Genomic DNA, 22,115 nt, shown 5'->3' on the forward strand with positions numbered 1-22,115 from the left:
CCCAACTAATGTTGAACAAATAATTTAGCCACATTGAGCCCAGTTTTTAATATGTAAAATAAAAGTTATCAGATGATCCCTAAGACCCCTTTCATCTCTTTAAATTTGTCCCACTATGGTAGCAAAATGAAGAATCCAGGTGATTATCTAGTTATTGAGCACCTTGAATATAATCAATAATGCTCAGTAAATGTTGGAGAGTGATGATGACTTTATATTCCTTACCCTAGCTATTTTTTCAACACTCTCTTAATGTTTCTTAGTTTATTTTTTCCCTCGATGGATTTCAAATAAATTCAATTTAAACAACATTTATGAGGTATCCAAAGAGTGTTGCCAAACAGGCAGGCTTGTAAATATGAATGCAATAGCATCCCAGCACTCAGGTGTAAGACAGGTGAACAAAGAACTCTGTTACATGAAAGAATTCTGTACTCGGTCTTGGGAAAATACTTAATGCTATTGATGACCTTCAGGGGAAGGCAAGCTCCTAGATGATTGTTGAGAGCTAAGATTGGTGTCATGAAGATAATTAGACTTGAAGGAGACTAAGTCAGATATTAGGGAAGGATGGCAGACAAGGAGAAGTGGAAAAATTTGCACAGAGAGAGCAGGTCCAGAAGAGTGGGCAATGAAGCTTGGAGAACAGCAGATTATCCATTTAGTGGACGTATTGAGGCTATCATGGGTGTGACATTGGGAAGGAGTTAGAAGGTTCTAGAGCTTTGTATGTTATTCTTAATAATTTAACTTGAATTTATTCTGAATAGTTTTAGCTGGACAGTAACACTGCTGTGTGGACCCAGAGGGTTCCCTCTTCATCAGGCTCTCTCTTCCTCATTCCTCTGCATTGCTTGCCATGTCCTTGCACTTGAACTGTGAAGTTCATGTAAGGCCCTGTCTCTGGCCTACCTTCGCCCTCTCCCTTCAATCTCTTGAACATTTTTTTTTTGGACAGGCAGAGTTAGACAGTAAGAGAGAGAGAGACAGAGAGAAAGGTCTCTCTTTTCCGTTGGTTCACCCCCCCAAATGGCCGCCATGGCTGGTGCGCTGTGGCCGGCACGCTGTGTCAATCCGAAGCCAGGAGCCAGGTGCATCCTCCTGGTCTCCCATGCGGGTGCAGGGCCTAAGCACTTGAGCCATCCTCCACTGCCTTCCCGGGCCACAGCAGAGAGCTGGACTGGAAGAGGAGCAACCGGGACAGAATCTGGTGCCCCAACTGGGACTAGAACCAGGGGTGCCGGCGCTGCAGGCGGAGGATTAGCCAAGTGAGCCACGGCGCCGGCCTGTCTTGAACATTTTCAACCCAAACTCAGGCCATTATGAAAAGTAGTATCTTCCTGTCATTCCTCTTTGGTTCAGTCCTACAGCTCTACTTCCTCAAGGGCATCACTACACGTGAACCTTGTGCATAAGGCTTTAGAAACTCCTGAGGCCTAAGCTCTTCTCTACACTGCCCCCGTGAACTAAGATAATATCGTAAATAAGTGAGTACAGGCAGGGAGTGAGTGAATATGTCTGTGGAGACATACAGAGACAAAATAGGTATCCGTGCAGATCATTATATTCCTAAAAAATGTCAACCTGATGCTTGTCATTTCCTTAGGTGGATTTTCTGAAGAGGCAGAAGTACCTGGCGTAAAATATGTCCTCTCTCCCTACAAATTGAATCTGGTTGCTACTCCTCTTTTCTTGAAGCCTGGAATTCCATACTCCATCAAGGTAGATGGGGAGGAGACATCCTGCTGAATATGATTATCATTTTCTGTTTGTTGAAAGCACAGGGATGGCTAGTGGGAGGAGGAGGCTAGAGAGGCAAAGCAGAGAGAGAACTCATTCTGGAAGGCCTGCTTCTGTGGACACAGATGGGGGTGAGCAACTGCAGACCAGCTGCAGCCTCAGAGTGGCTTCAGCTGTTAGGACAACTGCCAGTAGTTCGTACGACAGCCTGTCTCAGGCATTCTATAAACACTGCATTCAATTATGTGGAAATAAAATCCGACATAGCTAGCGTTTTAAAAATCCTATGATTTAAAATTATTTGATGGCAAGTTCAAGTCTTACAATTATAAAATGTATTACTTACTCTGGGTAACTGGATTTTAAGACAAAAAGATGTACCAAGCCCAAAGCAAACTTTGAACATGCTTGTAACTTCTTACATGCATATACAATACATAATGATATTTTATCATAAAATATGCATACAGCAATGCATAATATAAGAAAATAGCATATAAAATATAACAATATTATATATAATATAAATCTAAAATATCTTTTATAACTTTATGTCACATACAAAAAAAATAAAATGTATGTATGTGAAAATTGTATGTATATATAGCTCTTTCTATTTATATAAATGATGGTAAGAGATCCATATTTCTACTTTTCGTTTCTCATATCCAGAAGAATCATTCTCAGAAGTGATTGCCTCATTTTCTCTTTTATCCAGTCCTAAACCCATCTCAGAAAATACAGAAGTTAGATAGACCTTATCACATTTACTCTTTAACTGGCTTAACAGAATATTTACAAGAGTAGTTCAAATAGTTCATGGAATAAAAACATAAATTTCTTTTGGGGCATTAAATTTTGAAATTCATGTATACTAGGAGTCTTCAAAAAGTTGATGGAAATGCATATCATGAAAAAACTATACAAGAGATTTCAAAAATTTTTCACCAAAATAAACATCTATTAATTCCATTTTCCACAAACTTTTTTAAGTATAGGAGAATCCATTCAAGAATTATTTAACTGAATAGAATTCAACCTTCTATTAGATGAGAACACACTTTTCTTTTCCGAATTAAACATAAGTAGTTTATGTTATGGGAGGAGGAAGAAGAATTATTTCAGAATTGTTATGTTTCAAAAGAAGTAACGAGCTGCTGAAACGGATTTGGATTGTTTGGACACACAGGTGCAGGTTAAGGATTCGCTTGACCAGTTTGTGGGAGGGGTTCCAGTCATGCTGAATGCACAGACGGTGGATGTAAACCAACAGACATCTGACTTGGAGACAAAGGGAAGTGTAACACGTCTCAGTGATGGAGTAGCTTCATTTGTGGTCAACCTCCCATCTGGAGTGACAGCGCTGGATTTTTACGTGAGCTAAATTCTCTTGCTCTATTTTCTAGGACAACGTGTCCTTTTGACTGTATGTTTTGGCTAGGATGCAGAACAGATGTGGTGGATTTTATACACCAGTCCAGAAAAATAGTTCTACAATTCTTCATCCAAAACATATGAGTACCAGAGACAATCTGTTACTCCACTGAATAGTCCTCGAGGAAGATGCATTTATAAATCTTTTAATGTGGGACTTAATTATTTTCTCCTATACCAATGGAACTTATTTAAGTATTAGAATCCAGAAGCTTCAGAAAGGTATGGCAGTGGACATCAGTAGTAGGGAAAGCCTCTTCCCCCCCCCCCCCACCCTGGTTTTATTTCTTTTCAGGGCCACAAAAGTTCATTTGTGGAAGCTTCCCTTTTTCCTAACACACAAACCACTCTACTTCAGAGCTCACTTAATAGCCTTCTCTCCCAGAAGATACTGCATGAGTTCCCAGTCTCAAATAAAATACGAGTCATTTACTAACACAAACCAGTGAATGCAGCATGCATATATTCCTTATCATATACTGAGCACTCATTAAGGGGCTGGACACAGAATACGAAATAGAGAATATGTGCCATGTTATGACTGAAGAAATGAAGACTTCTAGCCTCTCCTTTGATTAAATAATTTATCATGAGGGAATGAGTAGTGCTAGGATGTAAACTAATGCATATCTCACTCCAGAGCGTGCTCTATTAACCTGATTGCTGTCTGCTGGCAGATGGTTCCACCACATCATTTTTAGCCCCCCTGAATTTATACGCACTCATCTGCGCCACTACTTCATAATGAATCGGGGCCAGCAGTCTCTGTGATATTCATTCACAGCTCCTGTCCCCCATCCTCAAGACTTGGTGCTACTTCCTTTCTTCCACTCCCAATTCCTGCCACACCATCCCATAGGAACATTCAACTTACCGTGACCTTGTAGGAACAGTGCCAATGTTTGTTCCTGAAGCATCAGTCTGTCTTCATTAAACCAGACTTCTCCACCACAGCCATAATCCCATCGTCGTTTTTTGCAGCCTGTAAAATTACTTGCTACTGCAGCTGTACAAACAGTGGGGTGGTGGAGTTTTTTGTTGTTGTTTTCTTTAGTACTTGGTGTTGTGAAATTTATAGAGCAAAGCAAAGTATTTAAAAGATATGCTTTACAGAAAGCATCCTCATGTCTTATTGAAAAAAAATTTTTCAGGTCAAAACCAATGCCCCAGATCTTCCAGAAGACAATCAGGCCAGCAGAAAATACCATGCAGTAGCATACTCCTCTCTCAGCCAGAGCTACCTTTATATTGACTGGACTGAAAACTATAAAGCTTTGCTTGTGGGAGAACATCTGAATCTTATTGTTACCCCCAAAAGCCCATATATTGACAAAATAACTCACTATAATTATTTGGTAAGTACAATAACAATATTTACATCTTATTCACCCCACATGGAATATTTTCCTTTGCTTATAGAGAAGCATTTCAATGACATCTTACTTTTGTACTTACAAAGCACTTTCACAGGAACATCATCTAATCTAATCTGCACATCAGATTTTCAAAGATCTTTGAAAGACTATGATTTGTTTTGACCATTTCACAAATGAGAAAACCATAGGACAGAGAGGGACCATGGCCACTCGATTCAAAAGAGCAACATTTTATTTAAACTGATCACTCCTTTCACAAGAGAGCTCGATTAAATCACCTCACCTCTGCATTGTGTCATTGCTGAAGACTGCATGCCTGGAAATAGCTCAGAGCCGTGAGAGGGGGACCCAACTCCTGCTCGTAAGAGTGGAGATACGGGATGCCTGCTGCAGCGCTACAGCTCAGCAGTATCCCTACAGCATCACTGATACTAAGCAGAAGGTGGATCGATCAAGGCTCGTGGTGAAACCTAGGAAGGAATGTGCAAAACACATTAGGGCTTCCTGACAGTGGCCAAAGAGGCAGAATGAATTATTCTGATGTCCAGGCCAAATGTGTGGTAAAGGCCTTTTAAACATTTTTAAAGAAGAAAGGAAGTAAAGGAGTACCATAGAAAAATACTGAGCAATGAAGAATTTAGGAAAACTGTGGAGTATTACCAAAACCATGTATGCAGTTTTGCTGACAATCTAAGGGATTTTGAGAATATTTGGGCTCCATGTGATTTTTTTTTTCTTAAGCCTAAAACATATGATTTAGAAACTAGTCCATGGCTTTAGAACTTAATTCCCAATTAAGACACACTCCACTGCCTTTTTTTTTTTTTTTTGACAGGCAGAGTTAGACAGTGAGAGAAAGGTCTTCCTTTTTCCATTGGTTCACCCCCCAAGTGGTCGCTATGGCTGGTGCGTTATGGCCCACACACTGCCAGGAGCCAGGTGCCTCCTCCTGGTCTCCCATGTGGGTGCAGGGCCCAAGCACTTGGGCCATCCTCCACTGCACTCCCGGGCCACAGCGGAGAGCTGGACTGGAAGAGGAGCAACCGGGACAGAATCCGGCGCCCCAACCAGGACTAGAACCCGGGGTGCTGGTGCTGCAGGCGGAGGATTAGCCTAGTGAGCTGAAAGGCGGTTTTAGTAATAAGTGTGATGACTAAACAGTTTGGGCTTCAAGTTTTAGCTTTCTAATTTCCTAGTTATGTGATTTTGAACTAAAATCAGTATGACATTCAGTTAATTCCTGCGTCTTAGTTTGCTCAGTGGAAGCATTATGCTTATGTTGTATTGTGAGAATCAAAGGAGTTAAATAAATGTTAAAAATTCTTGGCATATAGTACACCCATACATGTTAACTTTCATTTTCTTTAAGCATAATTTCTGCTCCAGCTCCAAGCTCCATCCTGAAGCACAGATTCGACATTTATTGTTGCTGCCACTGTTTATTTTTAGGTCTTATCCAAGGGCAAAATCGTGCACTTTGGCACAAGGGAGAAACTTTCAGATTCATCTTATCAAAGCATGAACATCCCAGTGACACAGAACATGGTTCCCTCAGCCCGTCTGTTGGTCTATTACATCGTTTCAGGAGAGCAGACAGCCGAGTTAGTGTCTGACTCAGTTTGGTTAAATATTGAAGAGAAGTGTGGCAACCAGCTCCAGGTGAGACACAAATGATAAATCACAACTGAATTTTCACCTGAATGAAGGAGGCTATCAGAGAAGCCTCTGCAAACCTTTGTCTCATACAAATGACCTTCTCTTTTTCAAATGACCATTCAGGTTCATCTGTCTCCAGACGAAGACGTGTATTCTCCAGGCCAATCTGTGTCCCTTAGTATGGAAACTGAGTCCCATTCATGGGTGGCGTTAACAGCAGTGGACAGTGCTGTGTATGGAGTTCAAAAAACAGCCAAAAAGCCCATGGAAAGAGTTAAGTACAGTAGCATCCCCACTTGTCCACACCTCTACTTTCTCCCATTTCAACTACCTGGTCAACTTTGGTCCAAGAATATGAAACAGAAAATTCCAGAAATAAACAATTCATAGCCTTTAAATTGCCCACCATTCTGAAATCTCTCACTGCCTCTCTCTGTCCCACTAAGGGTGTGAACCATCACTTTCTCCAACATATCCACACTGTATACTCTGCCTGTTAGTCACCATGTAGCCCTTCTCGGTTACCAGAGTAACTGCAGGCAATGATGCAGGCAATTTTACCACAGTGTATTGTTATTATTGTTCTCTTTAGCTGTAAGTTATTATTAATTTCTTACTGTGCCTAGTTTATAAATTAAACTTTATCATAGGTATTCTCTACAAAGGAAAAAACAAAGCATGGTATACACACACACACACACACACATAAATATATATGGTTCTATTTGTGGTATCAGGCATCTTCTGGGGTCTTGGAACATATTCCGCTGTGGATAAGGGGAGACTATTTTAGTACATTTCTGTGGTTACTGTAGGATGGTGTAGCTCAGTGCAATACCTCACAAAGTATGATCACCAGGGTGGGTTATAGGGAAGGAATCAAGGAAAGACTAGGGCGGCTTTTCTATAATCTGCTCAACATAGTGTTTTGTAAAAAGGTAAGCCATTCTAATGCTAGTTCCCAAAGTTCAGGTCAGCTCTTTCTTATCTTTCCAAATACAGACATATGCACTTTAAAAACATATGCCCATGAGATCAATTGTATTCATGGAGCAAAAGTGCTATCAATTAAGAGAGATTGCAGATTTGGGGCAAAGTGATGATGGTGGTAATAGTAGCAACACAAAAGAAAACTGGATAGATAAATTTTGGTTTTGCTTTTTCTCTGTGTCTTATTAATATCTCTGGTACAGAAGAATTTGAAATTATCCAATTCGCACTTATTTCTACTACGCTCAGCTATTATTTTCTAGGCTTGAATTTATTTGAACAACGAAGAAAGAACTGAGAAACTGTAACTTGGGGGTGGGCATTTAGCCCAGCAGTTAAGACATTCATATCCCATAGCAGAGTACCTGGGTTTAATTCCCAGCTCTGGTGCCTGTCTTCAGCTGCCTGCTAATACAGACCTGGGAGGCAGAGAGGATGGCTCAAATAATTGGGTTTCTACTTCCCATCTGGGAGACTTGGGTAGTGTTCCTGGCTCCTGGCTTTGGTCCAAGACCAGCCCTGACCATTTCAGGTATTTGAAAAGTGAAGCAGTGGATGGGAGCATGCTCTTTCTCTTTCACTCTGTCTCTCTGTCTCTGTCTCTGCCTCTCTCAAATAAATAAATAAATAGATAAATAAATAAATAAAGAGAAAATGGGGGCAGCTGTGTGGCACAGCAGGGAAGTGCCCACTTGGGATGCCTGCACCCTATATCTGTGTGCCTGGTTTGAGTTCTGGTTATTTCACTTCTGATCCAGCTTCCTGTTAATGCACACCCTGGTGGACAACAGATGTTGGCTCAAATACTTGGGTCCTTGCCACCCACATGGGAAATGCAGATTGAGTTCTGGGTTCCAGGCTTCAGCCTAGCCCAGCCCTGGTGGTTGAGGGCATTTGAGGAGTGAACTAGTAGATGGAAGATCTCACTCTCTCTTTCAAATAAAATGAAAATAAGTAAATAAAGAATTTTAAAGAAAAAATAGAAGAAAAAACTGTACAGTTAAAAACATTCAGAGACAAAAGGAGTTTGGGATCAAAATTACAACTGAAATAAGCCCCCCAAACAAGTTCTCACCTACTTAGACCCAAGAGCCCTCCCCTGAAACACATGAGAAACTGTGCTCTTAGTTTAGCAAATGAATTTGTTTGTTAAAAATTAATCTGTTAATTCACTTGTTTGTTTTGAACATTAACTTGATTGTGGCATGCCTTCTAGGTACAGAACACCATGGGTCTAAGAGTCTCTTCACAGTACCATCTGCTTAACACTTAGCTCTTAATTTTGAGTAGATATATCTTTATAAATACAAAATGAGAGACTAAAGGAATTAAATTGAGAAATGTGGGCTTTGATCATTTGATAAATGAATGGCTTATATATTTCACAGGTTTTTGTTTTTTTATTTAAAAAAGATTTATTTTATTTATTTGAAATACAGAGTTGACAGAGACAGAGGGAGAGACAGAGAAAGAGAGACATCTTCCATCCACTGGTTCACTCCCCAAATGTCTACAGCAGCCAGAGCTGGGCTGCTCTCAAGCCAGGAGCTGGGAGTTTCTTCCAGGTCTCCAGGGGCATTACTTTGGCCATCTTCCACTGCTTTCCCAGGCCACAGCAAGAGAGCTGGATTGGAAATGGAGTAGCTAGGACTCGAACTGGTGCCCATATGGGATGACAATGTCACAGGCACCAGCTTTACCCCCTATACCACAACACCAGCCCCTTCACAGGTTTTTTAAAAACCATGTAACAACTAGTACATTTAGTTCTTTAGAGGAATGATTCACATTTCTGAATAGGCTCAACTTTTTTGCCTTTCTGAACAGGTATTTCAAGCTTTAGAGAAGAATGACCTGGGCTGTGGGGCTGGTGGTGGCCGCAACAATGCAGAAGTGTTCAATCTAGCTGGACTCACCTTCCTCACAAATGCAAATGCAGACAGTTCCCAAGAAAATGGTAAAATGCTCAGCATTTTTATTACTGAAATTTACATTGGTCATTTACCTCCCAACCCTTGTTTTTGTCCCTCCTGAAGATTCTCTATACCGATCTTAGAATGCCATGACTATACAACTCCCCTATATAAAACATTTCATGGACTTCAAGATAAAATAGAAATTCATTAATGTAGTATTCTAAGCCTTCCATATTCTATCCAGTGCTCTTTTAACCTGTTCAACCTTATCTTATGTTTAGGCTATACAGAACCAACTGTAGTTCTTGGGAGGCACTATGCTATTTAATACTTTTGAATTCATTGAGGCTGCCTTCCCCTCTATTAACCTGGAAAAGTGAGCGTAAAAATCATCTCCTCTATGAGACCCCATTCTCATACAACCTTACTATTCTCTCTTTCTTTAATAGGTAGGATATTATAGGAACTAGATCTTTCGATAAATAATACAATAGCATTGTATAATTACACTTTTTGTTCTTAATATTTATCTACTTTCATTTACTTGAAAGGCAGAGTAACAAAGAGAGAGAGAAAGAGAGAGAGAGAGAGAGAGAATTTCCATTTGCTGGTTCATTCCATGCAACAGCCAGAGTTGGGCCAGGCCAAATCTAGGAGCCCAAATCCCATCCAAGTCACCCACATGGGTGGCAGGGACCCAAGTATTTGAACCATCACCAGCTGCCTCCCAGGGTGTGCATTAGTATGAAGCTGAACTGGAAGTAGAAGTACTGGGACTTGAACCAACATTCCAGTATGAGGTACAAGCATCCCAAGCAGCTGCATCACTATGCCTGCCCCTGCATTGCACATTCCTATGCTTAGTTACACGTCTTAACTCACCTATTGCACTGTGTAAGGTCTTCAGGGGCAGGACCACCTTCTTTCTATAGTTTCAAAATTATTCATAATTATATTTGATATTGATTCATATTTATGTTTATAATGATATAGAACAAATACCAAGTAATAAAAATAGCATACTCAACAAAACCTTGCTTACTCCAAATGCTCAGGTGTTTCTCTGTAATCAGTGAATCAGAAAGGTTGCAGGATTCAAAATCAAATTCATATAAAATAAATCAGACTATACAGATTTTGATAAAGATTTATCTAAGATAAAGAAAATAATATTAAGATGTGTAGTACTCAATGCCTAAGCTGAAAGAGGCTCTCAATACATCTGTATTGAATGAATGACTTGTGAATGTTTTAAATACTTAAGTAATTTCATGGAATTTTTTTTTAGATTTTTATCTGCTTTTTCTCCTTCTTTATCTTTTTTAAAAACAGATGAACCTTGTAAAGAAGTTCTCAGACCAAGAAGAATGCTTCAACAGAAAATACAGGAAGCAGGTATCTAAAATTCTCATGTAATTGTAAAAAGTTATGGTCATGTTACTCAAAAGCTGGAGAAAATAAAACACTCTGTAATTTCCTCTAATTTAAATATAATGGGTGAAAAGAAAGAAAGATATGGAGGTCTACCTCACCTCACTCAGAAAGATCAGTCTTGTTAATTTCCCAAACCTTTAATCTGAGGAAAATAGATGCATGTTGTTTTTATCTCTAGAATCCAAAATATTAACTTTTATTTGTCACAAATATTTACTCTCTACAAACTTCATCTAACAGTTAAAATCATATTCTTTCATTTTATTCTGTTAAAATCCACTAGCTAATAAACTTTGGAGTATACATAGAAATTTATTTCTTGTACTTCATATATTTAACAGTTAATAGCACTTGGGATTCTTTTGAAAATAGGTCTAGAGGAAATTATTTTAAAATAATTATTTAAATGGTAATGTGATCATTGGTAATGTTATAGTAAGAAGAACATCAAACTGGAAACCAATGACCTGAGTCCAATTAATAATAATGTTTGAAGTAATATAATAATAATTCCTTCCATTTGTATATGAGTTATTTTACTTTTAATCTTCATTTTAAATTCTAATGATATGAAAAAAGAGAAACTGGGCGGGCGCCGCGGCGCAATAGGCTAATCCTCCGCCTTGCGGCGCTGGCACACCAGGTTCTAGTCCCGGCTGGGGCGCCGGATTCTGTCCCGGTTGCCCCTCTTCCAGGCCCGGGAGTGCAGTGGAGGATGGCCCAAGTGCTTGGGCCCTGCACCCCATGGGAGACCAGGAGAAGCACCTGGCTCCTGGCTTCGGATCAGCGAGATGCGCTGGCCGCAGCGGCCATTGGAGGGTGAACCAACGGCAAAAGGAAGACCTTTCTCTCTATCTCTCTCTCTCTCACTGTCCACTCTGCCTGTCAAAAAAAAAAAAAAAAAAAAAAAAAACAAGAGAGAGAGAGAGAAACTGATTAATCTTAGGACTTACAGTGAAGGGTGATGCTGCTCATGTAGCCCACAAACCATATCATGTAAGAAATGTTTGGGAAAATGTGATATATGGTTGAAGAAGGAATTTCTTGTACAGTGATGATAGCCATCTTCAAATATTTGAAAGCTTCTTGGATATTTAATTTACTTTACTCAAAGGATGTTGAATCTAATGTGCCAGTTTCAAGATTGAGTATGAGTATTTGGCTTAGTTGTAGGAAGCCCTTTAACCATTTAACATGAATTGGGATGGAATATTTGATGAGGTCACATTCTCACCTTTCCTGGAGTAGTTCCAAGGGTAGGCTAGTCAGTCAATTAGCCGTGGCCATTGTGGGTCAGGAGGTTATCAGGTGGTAGAATTGTGATTTCTGCCCAGCGTGAGATGTGATGACGCTATGCACAATCAGGGGAATTTGTATGATTACCTTTTCAGCTGCCAAATACAAACATCCAGTAGTGAAGAAATGTTGTCTTGACGGAGCCCACCGTAATGATGATGAGACCTGTGAGCAGCGATTGGCCAGGGTTACCAAAGGCCCGCACTGTGTCAGAGCTTTCAACGAATGCTGTAGCATTGCAAAGCAGTTCCGTGATGAACACTCTCATAAAAATATCCAGTTGGGAAGGTTACGTAAGTCTGACCTTTTCTATCAGAATTCTGCTTGGTATTGAAGAATTTTCTATAATTTCATGCTGTTAAGAAATGCAGTTTTTTGGGGTCTGCACTCTTACATAGCAGGTAAAGCTGCCGCCTACAGTACCGGCATCCCATATGGGCACCGGTTCGAGTCCGAGCTGCTCCACTTCCAATCCAGCTCTCTGCTATGGCCTGGGAAAGCAGTGGAAGATGGCCCAAGTCCTTGGGCCCCTGTACATACATGGGAGACCTGAAAGAAACTCCTGGCTCCTGGCTTCAGATCAGTGTAGCTCTGGCCGTTGTGGCCATCTGGGGAGTGAACCAGCGGATAGAAGACTCTCTCTCTGCCTCTCTGTCACTCTGACTTTTAAATAAATAAATACATCTTTAAAACAAAAACAAAAAAGAAATGCAGTTTTTGGGGGCTGATATTGTGGCATAGTGGGTTAAGCCACCACCTGCAGGGCTGGCATGCCATATGACCACCGGTTTATATCCTGGCTGCTCCACTTCCAATCCAGCTCCCTGTTAATATGCCTAGGAAAGCAGCAGAGGATGGCCCAAGTGGTTGGGTCCCTGCATCCACGTGGATATCTGGAGGAAGCTCCTGGCTCCTGGCTTTGGCCTGGCCCAGCACTGGCAGTTGCAACTTTCTTGGGAGGTGAACCAGCAGATGGAAGATCTCTCTCTCTCTCTCTCTGCTGTTCAGATTTATTTTTAAAAAAGATTTATTTTATTTATTTGAAAAAGTTACAGAGAGAGAGAGAGGTCCTCCATCCACTGGTTCACTCCCCAGATGACTGCAACAGCTGGAGCTGGGCCGATCCAAAGCCAGGAGCCAGGAACTTCTTTCAGGTCTCCCACATGGGCGCAGGAGCCCAGGGACTTGGGCCATCTTCCACTGCTTTCCCAGGCCACAGCAGAGAGCTGGATCAAAGTGGAGCAGCCAGAACTCAAACCAGTGCCCATATGGGATGCTGGTGCTGCAGGAGGCAGCTTTACCTGCTACACCATGGCACTGGCCCCTTAGCTTTACTTTAGCTGTATGGAGCACACTCTGTGCAGCCCCCTCTTCTATGATACTCTGCTCCTTATTCTAGAAATCTTGGCTTCTGAAAACTCTCATCTGTGTTGCCACAAATTTCCAAGACAATCATTTTCTGCATGATTCCTCTCCCTGCCCTTGTCATAAACTGGGGCAATGTTAGCATTCACTTAATCTATTTCCCTTCTTTCCGGGATCACATTCCTGTGTTGATTCTATTCTAATTTTTGGAAGCTGTTATTTTGTATATTATATCTGTTTTTCTAGTTTTGTAGGGCAGAAAGGTAAATCCAGGCCAAATTAGTGCATCTTGGGTAGGAGCAGAAGTTGTCCTTTTTCTTTTGCTTTGGTTTTAGTGGTAAACATGCTATCAAAGTTTAATGAAGAGAAATAATGAAGAAAGCACACCTGACAAACCATGTGGGTATCTCAGTAAAGAACTAAGGGCCCAGTCTGCATTCAAACTAAAGTTTTTATGGATGTTGGGCCAAGGCCCTCTTTCTCATTCCACTACACCCTTTCTGGAATATTGCTGGATGGGGGCTTTCTGGGTGTGGAACCCCTCCCTGAACTTCATAATAGCCCCCTTGATGAAGGTTATAAAGGATTCCCCTAAGCTGGTTGGGGACCACCCAACCAGGTTATTGAACAATGGCAAGACTTCTGAGGCTTGCTATCTTGCTCCATCACACAGAAATTCTCATTTTTCTTCTGCTCCTTACACACAAATAGGCTAATGTCTACCTAGTTACCGTAACATTCCTCCCTCAAGAGAATTATCCCATAATCTTATGAGTCGTAACATGGACAAAGGTCCGTCTTCTGCATTTTCTTCACAGCTGACATATGGGCATTTTTCTTAGAGTAAATGCAAATAAATTACTAAGCTGAGATTGAGAATCTCATGAAATCTCCCTAATTTATAATGCAAACACAATTACATTACAATTATAGAGTAGCCAGTATCTTATATAATTTCAGGAATGTTTAACAGTTCAAAAAATTATTTATTATTTGGGAGACAGAGAGCTCTTGCTCTCCCATCCACTAGATCATTCCCCAAATGCCACAACAGTCAGAGCTTGGCCAGTGCCAAAGCCAAGAGACAGAAACTCAATTCAGGTTGCCCAGGTGGGTGGCAGGTGATTATTAAGCCATTACCTCTGCCTCCCAAAATCTGCATTAGCAGGAAGCTGGAGTCAGGAAACGGAACCAGGTATTGAACCCAAGCACTCTAATGTGGCACATGGGTATCTTAATTGGCATCTTAGCCACTAAGCTAAATGCCTGTCCCTAAGCATTTAACAGCTTAAGAAATAAATTGTTAAGGATATGTTTATGCTTTATTTTATCAATACTATTAGTGAAGAAATCCTAAGGCTTTCATAGTTCTATTTTGAATTCACTAACAAAATGTTTTATTGATCTTTTAGAAAATGCCTAAGTTGTAAGTTAATATTTTAAAATTCATAATATTTTAGAATTCAGCTGTAAGTAGAATATATCGTGTTTTTCAATAACTGAATATTCTATTTTTGTCCAGATACAAAGATTTTGTTACCAGTAAGCAAGCCAGAAATTCGGAGCTATTTTCCAGAGAGCTGGTTATGGGAAGTTCATCATGTTTCCAAAAGGTATTATAATTCTTTGTAGCCAAATATCTGGAAATTACCATTTCCCGATAGTTTGCTTGAAGAGTTAAGATGATCCTACCATTTGTTCAAATTTTATTTTGTTTTGCTTCATGCTTTTATTTTAATGTTTTTTGTTCTGGTGATTGGTTCCAAGGCGGCACTAACTATTGGTAAAGAAGAATATTATTTAATTTGATTTTACTTTAGTGTGCATTCACTGCACATAACTATGTGCTGTACACCATATTAAACAGCTGGTTTCATACTAAAATATCCGTTGAGGACCCCACTTGTACAGACACAAAAATATATGTATTAGATGAATGCACACTGCCTCTAAACTCTTTTAAAACCTTACTGGTACAGTGATTACAATGAAATAAAATAGTAAAATTTTTACTTAACTCTTTATTCCACTAGAATATAAACTGCTTGAAATCGAGACTATATCTTACGAGTGCAAAATACTCAGTACTTGGCATTATACCTGATACAAATTGGTGGATTATAATTATGAATAAATATACAAGCTTAATCATAATCAGAATTTTTTAGTAATATCAATTTTGTCTGAACAATAAGATTCCTGACTTTGCTTCCCTATTTTAGAATATACCCACAATGGATACAATTATTTCTTTGCTTTGTATGCTTCAATTTTGCAGTGTTTCGAAGGCATCCTTCTGAATTTGAATTCTCATCATGCAAGTGAAATATCTGAAAACATGAGATATGTAGGAAAGTTACCAACTGTATCTTTCTTGATGTATTTTTCCTGAATAATTGTTAGGATTTTGTCTTCTGATTTTTTTCTCTCTCTCTCTTCTAAAGTAGTATGAAGCAAAAATTCAGTTAATGGATACCTGTGTCAGACTGGTATAATATCAACATTTTTAACTTCCAGAAACCAGTTGCAGCTTGTGCTACCTGATTCTCTAACAACCTGGGAAATTCAGGGTGTTGGCATTTCAAACAGTGGTAAGCAAGCTTACTTTAGATGCTCAAAGAGTAAATTGATTAGCAAGATGTAGCAGCCATTGTCTACTTAGCTTACCCAGGACTTACATCGTGCAAATTTAAAAAATACTCTTTTTTATATAATACCAGAAGACTTGACTATAACCACATCTTTGACATAATTATTTATTGTTGTTGTTACTGCTGTAATTTTATACATGAGTCCCTGGTATCCTTTGCTTTTCTCAGTGGTTGGGAGTTTGAGGAGGAGAGTTAGAAACAATCATACAGCTTCTTTCTTGAGCTGATGCCCTTGTGGTAACAATACAGATACTTTACAAATAAGCTCAGGGCTGGCTTACTTTGTTTGTTTACTATTTTTGTTTTCACATAATCTTGGTTCCACAGTCAGAATTGTGTATTCATTAAATGAAGACAAAAATGGATATCCAAGATTTGGCACTTTAGTTGATAACATCCTTGTGCCTTAATATTAAGTATTTGTTGAACAAGTAAAGTTTTCTGTTAATATCAATAATTGATGTAGATTAATGTGTGGGACATCCAAGGACAGAGATGATAGTGTAGAGAAAAACATGATCCAATATCTTTTTTCCTTGAAGTAAAACCAATGTGAGATGTTTTAGGACTAACAACGCTTTAGAGGAACTCCCTAACTGTTTCCACGTTGCTTTCACTTTGGACTGAAGGTCTATGTGTTGCTGATACTCTCAAGGCAAAGGTGTTCAAAGATGTCTTCCTGGAAATGAACATACCATATTCTGTTGTACGAGGGGAGCAGATCCAGTTGAAAGGGACTGTTTATAACTACAGGACTTCTGGGATGATGGTAAGTGAGTATTGATGGTACACTAGAATTAACAGGAAAAGAAATATGGTCTTTTCCTGAGAATTTCTCTCAATGGAATTATCACACACGCACAAAAATGAAACTTCAACTCAATTCAGCAGTCTAAACAGCCTAAGGAAGGCAAGGCTCTTCAGAGAGCGAGCTGAGGTTTCAGCCATCCCTTCTCTTCGCCGAGCTCCACAGTGACTCGTGTGTGTGTATCCGGGAGCCTGACATGAGCCGTCTCCTATGCCTCAGGAGCTAAGGGAGAGAGTTTGTGTCCAGACATAGTCAAGGGTAAACTTCCTTAGAGATAAAGCATTTTGATGTAATTCCTCACCCATGATATTTCAGTTCTGTGTTAAAATGTCTACGGTGGAGGGAATCTGCACATCAGGAAACCTGGCCGTTGACCACCAGGGGACAAAGTCCTCCAGATGCGTGCGCCAGAAAGTGGAAGGCTCCTCCACTCACTTGGTGACCTTCAGTGTGCTGCCTCTGGAAACTGGCCTCCACAGCATCAACTTCTCCTTGGAGACTTCATTTGGAGGCGAGACCTTAGTGAAAACTTTACGAGTGGTGGTAAGAAAAGCACTCCCAGGCTGCAGGGTGCACACCCATGCGTGCATTGTGGTTCCACAGACAGACCCCAGAGCAAGCAGCCTGGCTTTGAATCCTCAATTCACCACTTCCTAGCAGTGACCCAGGTTACATTCCTTGCTCTCTCTGTGTGTCAGTTTCCTCATCTGTCAAATGGAAATTAAAATAGCACCTACCTCATGGAGATTTTAAAAGTTAAATGAGCCAATGCATGCAAAGCACTTAGGCCAAATATCTGACCCATAATAACTTCATTATAAGTGTTTGCTCTGATCAATATACAAATATACAGAAAATCTCATTCTTACATTATATATAAAAGTATTTGTACACATTTTTCCTTTTCAAAAAATAGTTTTTATTTTTTTCCCCATTGGAAAAGTAGTCTGTAACAGTTGTTCCAAGGAACTTAGGCCCTATCAATTTAATTATGCTGCTAACTGAATGTTTTATGCCCTTATTTTAGCCAGAAGGTGTCAAAAGGGAAACTCATGCTGGAGTTACTCTGGACCCCAGGGGTATTTATGGTAGGCAAGATGATTTTGTATTTTATATTTTGTCCATTTGCTCTAGAAATTAAATGTTATATATAACTTAAATAACTATTATTCAAAAGTTTATTATCTAGGAACAGGAAATCCCACATATTAGATTACTGCCCTTCTTGATATCTTTTGTTGTACTATAGTCTAGATGACAGAGCCAAATGAAAAAGTAATTCCATTAATTTTAAATGCAAAGCTTACGTGTGACTCATTTTTCTGTCTTTTTTTTAAATTTATTTAAGAGTTATTTATTTGGCCGGCACAGCAGCTCACTTGGCTAATCCTCCACCTGCAGCGCCGGCACCCTGGGTTCTAGTCCTGGTTGGGGCGCCAGATTCTGTCCCAGTTGCTCCTCTTCCAGTCCAGCTCTCTGCTGTGGCCCGGGGTGGGGGTGGAGGGCAGTGGAGGATGGCCCAAGTGCTTGGGTCCCTGCACCCACATGGGAGACCGGGAGGAGGCACCCAGCTCCTGGCTTCGGATAGGCGCAGCACCGGCTGTAGCTGCCATTAGGGGAGTGAACCAATAGAAGGAAGACCTTTCTCTCTGTCCCTCTCTCACTGTCTATAACTGTCAAATTAAAAAAAAAAAAGTTATTTATTTATTTGAAAGGCAGAGTTACAGAGAGGCAGAGGCAGAGAGAGAGAGAGAGAGAAAGAGATTCCACCTGCCAGTTCACTCCCCAAATAGCCACAACATCCAGAGTTGGGCTGATCCGAGGCCAGGAGCCAGGAGCTTCTTCCGGGTCTCCCACGTGGGTGCAGAGGCCCAAGCACTTGGGTCATCTTCCACCACTTTCCCAGACATATTAGCAGGGAACTGAATTGGAAATGGAGCAGCTGGGACTTGAACCATATGGGCTGCCAGCACTGTAGGTGGCAGCTTTACTCACTACACCACAGTGCCCACCCCCATGTTAGTCATTTTCTATCACAGTAATATTTATGAAATTTTACTATGAAACTATCAGTCCAAAGGTCATCTGAGAATAAATCCCTTATATAATTACCTAACACATTATTTGAAAACACTATAATGCTGATTAATCCTTTTTTTAAAGATTTATTTATTTATTTGGAAGGCAATTACAGAGAAAGAAGGAGAGACAGAGAGAGATATCTTTCATCCACTGGTTCACTCTTCAAATAAGCCAGAAGCTTCACCCAGGTCTCCCACATGGGTGCAGGGGCCCAAGCACTTCAGCCATTTTCCACTGCTTTCCCAGGTGCATTAACAGGGAGTATATTAGAAGTTGAGCAGCCAGAACCTGAACCAGTACCCATATAAGATACCAGCATTGCAGGTGGTGCAGGTAGCTTTACCTGCTATACCACAACGCTGGCCCCATTTTGACTTTTTTAAAAAAAGATTTATTTGAAAGAGTTACACAGAGAGAGAAGAAGAAACAGAGGGAGAGGGAGAGGGAGAGGGAGAGAGAGAGAGAGAGAGAGAGAGAGAGAGAGAGAGAAATCTTCCATCCGCTGATTCATTCCCCAGTTGGCCACAACGGCTGCAGCTGTGCCGATCCAAAGCCAGGAGCCAGGAGCTTCCTCCAGGTCTTCCCATGCAGGTACAGGAGCCCAAGGACTTGGACCATCTTCCACTGCTTTCGCAGGCCATAGCAGAGAGCTGGATTGGAAGTGGAGCAGCTGGGTCTCGAAAAGGCACCCATATGGGATGCTGGCACTGCAGGCAGCGGCTTTACCCACTATGCCACAGTGCTGCCCCCCCCCCATTTTGACTTTTAAAACACTGCTATAGTTGGATTTTAACACAAAAACAATAGGAAGTAGTGAGCGTATTGTGGTTATAACCCTTCACTCATTCACTACTGCATATAAAGTGACAGCACTGAGTCTTGTCCACTGCCCCCTTTAACAGGTGTAACACTGAATACCTGCTCTGGGAAGATGCTCCTCATCCTTCCTCGCTTCTCCTTTGTAATGGCACCATCCTTCCTGATTTGTATCAGAGTCGACCAGCTCAACCGATCCAGTTCATCAGTCTCTTCTACTTCTTTCCTCTCAGGGAGCTTTTCCAGCCACGACAGTTTATCTGGAGAGAGGAAAACTATTCTCAGAAAAGTTTACCTTAAACTCAGTGACTAGGCAACCTTTTCCATAAGGCCTACAATAACTTGGCATGCCTTCCTTTGGCACACACTTGACATCTCCACATTCGGTGATCTGACCTGAATAAGAGGTGATGACTAGGGTACGTTTGTCAAGAGTAGATATTGGCCCTTTGAAGCCACGTAATGCTTCAACCAACTCTGTGTGCATATACATGAAAAGGTGCTCTCCTCATCAAATAAAAACATCACGGTCCTCTGATCTAAGACAGTAATATTTCCTAACTCAAGTCCTAGTTCTTGATCTCCTACACCAAGGAATGTTACCTTCTGACCATCTTTCATGCCTTGTCAATATGAACTCCTAGAATTTTCTTCTCTTGAACTAGTTCCATGCATTGCAGCTTTTATAGCTATCTTTAGGACTGATCCATTACCCACAGTCCTGGCACTCCTTGCCTACGACTGGATATGCTGAGCCATTGCAGTCCCTTTCCGATGAATTCTTATTTGCAATCCCCATTCCTCAGCAACTGGACAGCCCACTGCTGCTCCTTCCTCACTACCTTGTCCTCCACAAATCACATGATCTTGCAGAACCGGTTTAGGTGATGCACCACTGTATGAATCTTCTAAGGTTACCAAGAGCTAATGCACAACATTTTTACCCCTTTGTATTCTTTATTTCCTTCTTCTTCTTCCAAAAACCATATCAAAGATGTCCGCAGGGGTGCCAAAACCGCCACCTGCTCCACTCTCCCTAACTGCCTCTCCTCTTCCTTTGTCACATGTTTCCCTGCTTTTTGCATCAGAGAGAATGTCACAGCTTGAGAATTCTGTTTCAACTTTTCTCTTTCATTTGGATTCTTTATCTTGTAATGACTAGAAAGCTAGGAAGCATACAGATAATTTAATGCTTCATTTAAAGAGATTATAGAAGCCTAGGGTTTATTTAAAAATCCTCAATGATTTTTAGTTTTCTTTTTAAATTGTGATAGTATTGCTATAAAAAAAAAACTTTGTATTTTGCAAAATTCTTTGGAAATGAACACAATATAAATAATCTGCCAGTGGTCTCCCCCTAGCAACTCCATAAATCCAATGTTTCTTTATTACAGGTGTTGTTAGCAGAAGAAAGGAGTTCCCATATAGGATACCGTTAGATTTGGTCCCCAAAACAAATGTTGAACGGATTTTGAGTGTAAAAGGTAAATTAATATATACCATTTTATTTCTTATTTCACTTTGTGATTCAAACAAAAATTAAATATTTTCATGATTATCTATTTCTCTACTTCCCTAATCAGTAGCATATGTACCTCTGGGAGTTCCCTACCCCTAAAACTCTCACCCACCCCTAGCTCCAAATCCTTGCTCACTTTTTCACGTTTCTTCTTCCACTGGCCTGATTTCAATGGAGATTCATTCTCATATGTTGGAGGGTGGAGGCAGTCATGAGCCCAAAGACTGCTACAGCAGGAGTCAGCTACTTCCAGACCTAGAGACCTCGCCCTGGTCTTAGCAGCCAGCCAGTCCTGCTCCAGAGGCTTTGTCACCTGAAGGGACCCTAAGAGAACAGAAATGCTTTGCAGAACTACCAGTCCCAGAGGGGTTGTTTGAGCTGTGTATGCTGCTGTAACAAAGTACCCGAAATTGGGTAATTTATGAAGAAAATTTATTTCTCATCGATCTGGAGACTAGAAAGTCTAAGATCAAGGGGCCAGCAGATTCAGTGTCTGCTCTCGAATGGCATCTTCTTGCTGCCTTGCATGGCAAAGGTGAAAGGGTAAAATGGCAAAAGAGCAGTGAACAGTTCCCTCATATCTCTCGTGTCCCACTCACGAGGGCTGGGCCCACGGCCTAGTCACCTCTCCAGGAGCCCCACCTTCCTACACCATCACCTTGGTGATTAGGTTTCATCATATGAATTGCGGGGGGGGGGGGGGGCGGGGGCGGGGGCGGACCTATATCATAGCAAGAGTTCTCTCTCCAGTACATTGGCCAAGGAGACATCTTTGGTAGGTGGCCCCTGGTCTCTAGCTGTTACAGTTCAATAGCATGTCATCAAGATGGTAGAATGCCCTGAGCATATTTTATCTCAGATAAAATTCTAGAATCACAGAATATTAAGAAAGGATCTTTTTGATCATGGGCAGTCCTATTGTTTGATATGTTAGAGAATGACTTGCCCAAGGTTGCACAGTGAATTACAGAGTGGCCACACACCTGCTGTTCAGGCTCGTAGGTTTGCTTCATGAGAGGACTGGTTAATATG

The 22,115-nt window shown here is 40.8% G+C and overlaps 1 protein-coding gene and 1 pseudogene across 1 annotated transcript in view; one reads left to right on the forward strand and one right to left on the reverse strand.

Annotated features, from left to right (window-relative positions):
* Positions 1-22,115, forward strand: part of C5 (complement C5) — an 86,394-nt gene that overhangs the window by 23,321 nt on the left and 40,958 nt on the right. Inside the window, exons 10-23 of the mRNA XM_062207652.1 lie at positions 1,607-1,722; positions 2,930-3,115; positions 4,326-4,529; positions 6,000-6,209; positions 6,330-6,479; positions 9,024-9,153; positions 10,445-10,507; positions 11,938-12,135; positions 14,730-14,820; positions 15,725-15,798; positions 16,488-16,627; positions 16,982-17,209; positions 17,694-17,754; positions 20,959-21,048. Of these exons, the coding sequence (XP_062063636.1) occupies positions 1,607-1,722; positions 2,930-3,115; positions 4,326-4,529; positions 6,000-6,209; positions 6,330-6,479; positions 9,024-9,153; positions 10,445-10,507; positions 11,938-12,135; positions 14,730-14,820; positions 15,725-15,798; positions 16,488-16,627; positions 16,982-17,209; positions 17,694-17,754; positions 20,959-21,048 (1,941 nt within the window). The remainder of the gene's footprint in view (positions 1-1,606; positions 1,723-2,929; positions 3,116-4,325; positions 4,530-5,999; positions 6,210-6,329; positions 6,480-9,023; positions 9,154-10,444; positions 10,508-11,937; positions 12,136-14,729; positions 14,821-15,724; positions 15,799-16,487; positions 16,628-16,981; positions 17,210-17,693; positions 17,755-20,958; positions 21,049-22,115) is intronic.
* LOC133771833 (dnaJ homolog subfamily A member 1-like) lies at positions 19,644-20,934 on the reverse strand (annotated as a pseudogene).

Source organism: Lepus europaeus, chromosome 12 (genome assembly GCF_033115175.1).
Source record: "Lepus europaeus isolate LE1 chromosome 12, mLepTim1.pri, whole genome shotgun sequence".
Lineage (NCBI taxonomy): Eukaryota > Metazoa > Chordata > Mammalia > Lagomorpha > Leporidae > Lepus > Lepus europaeus.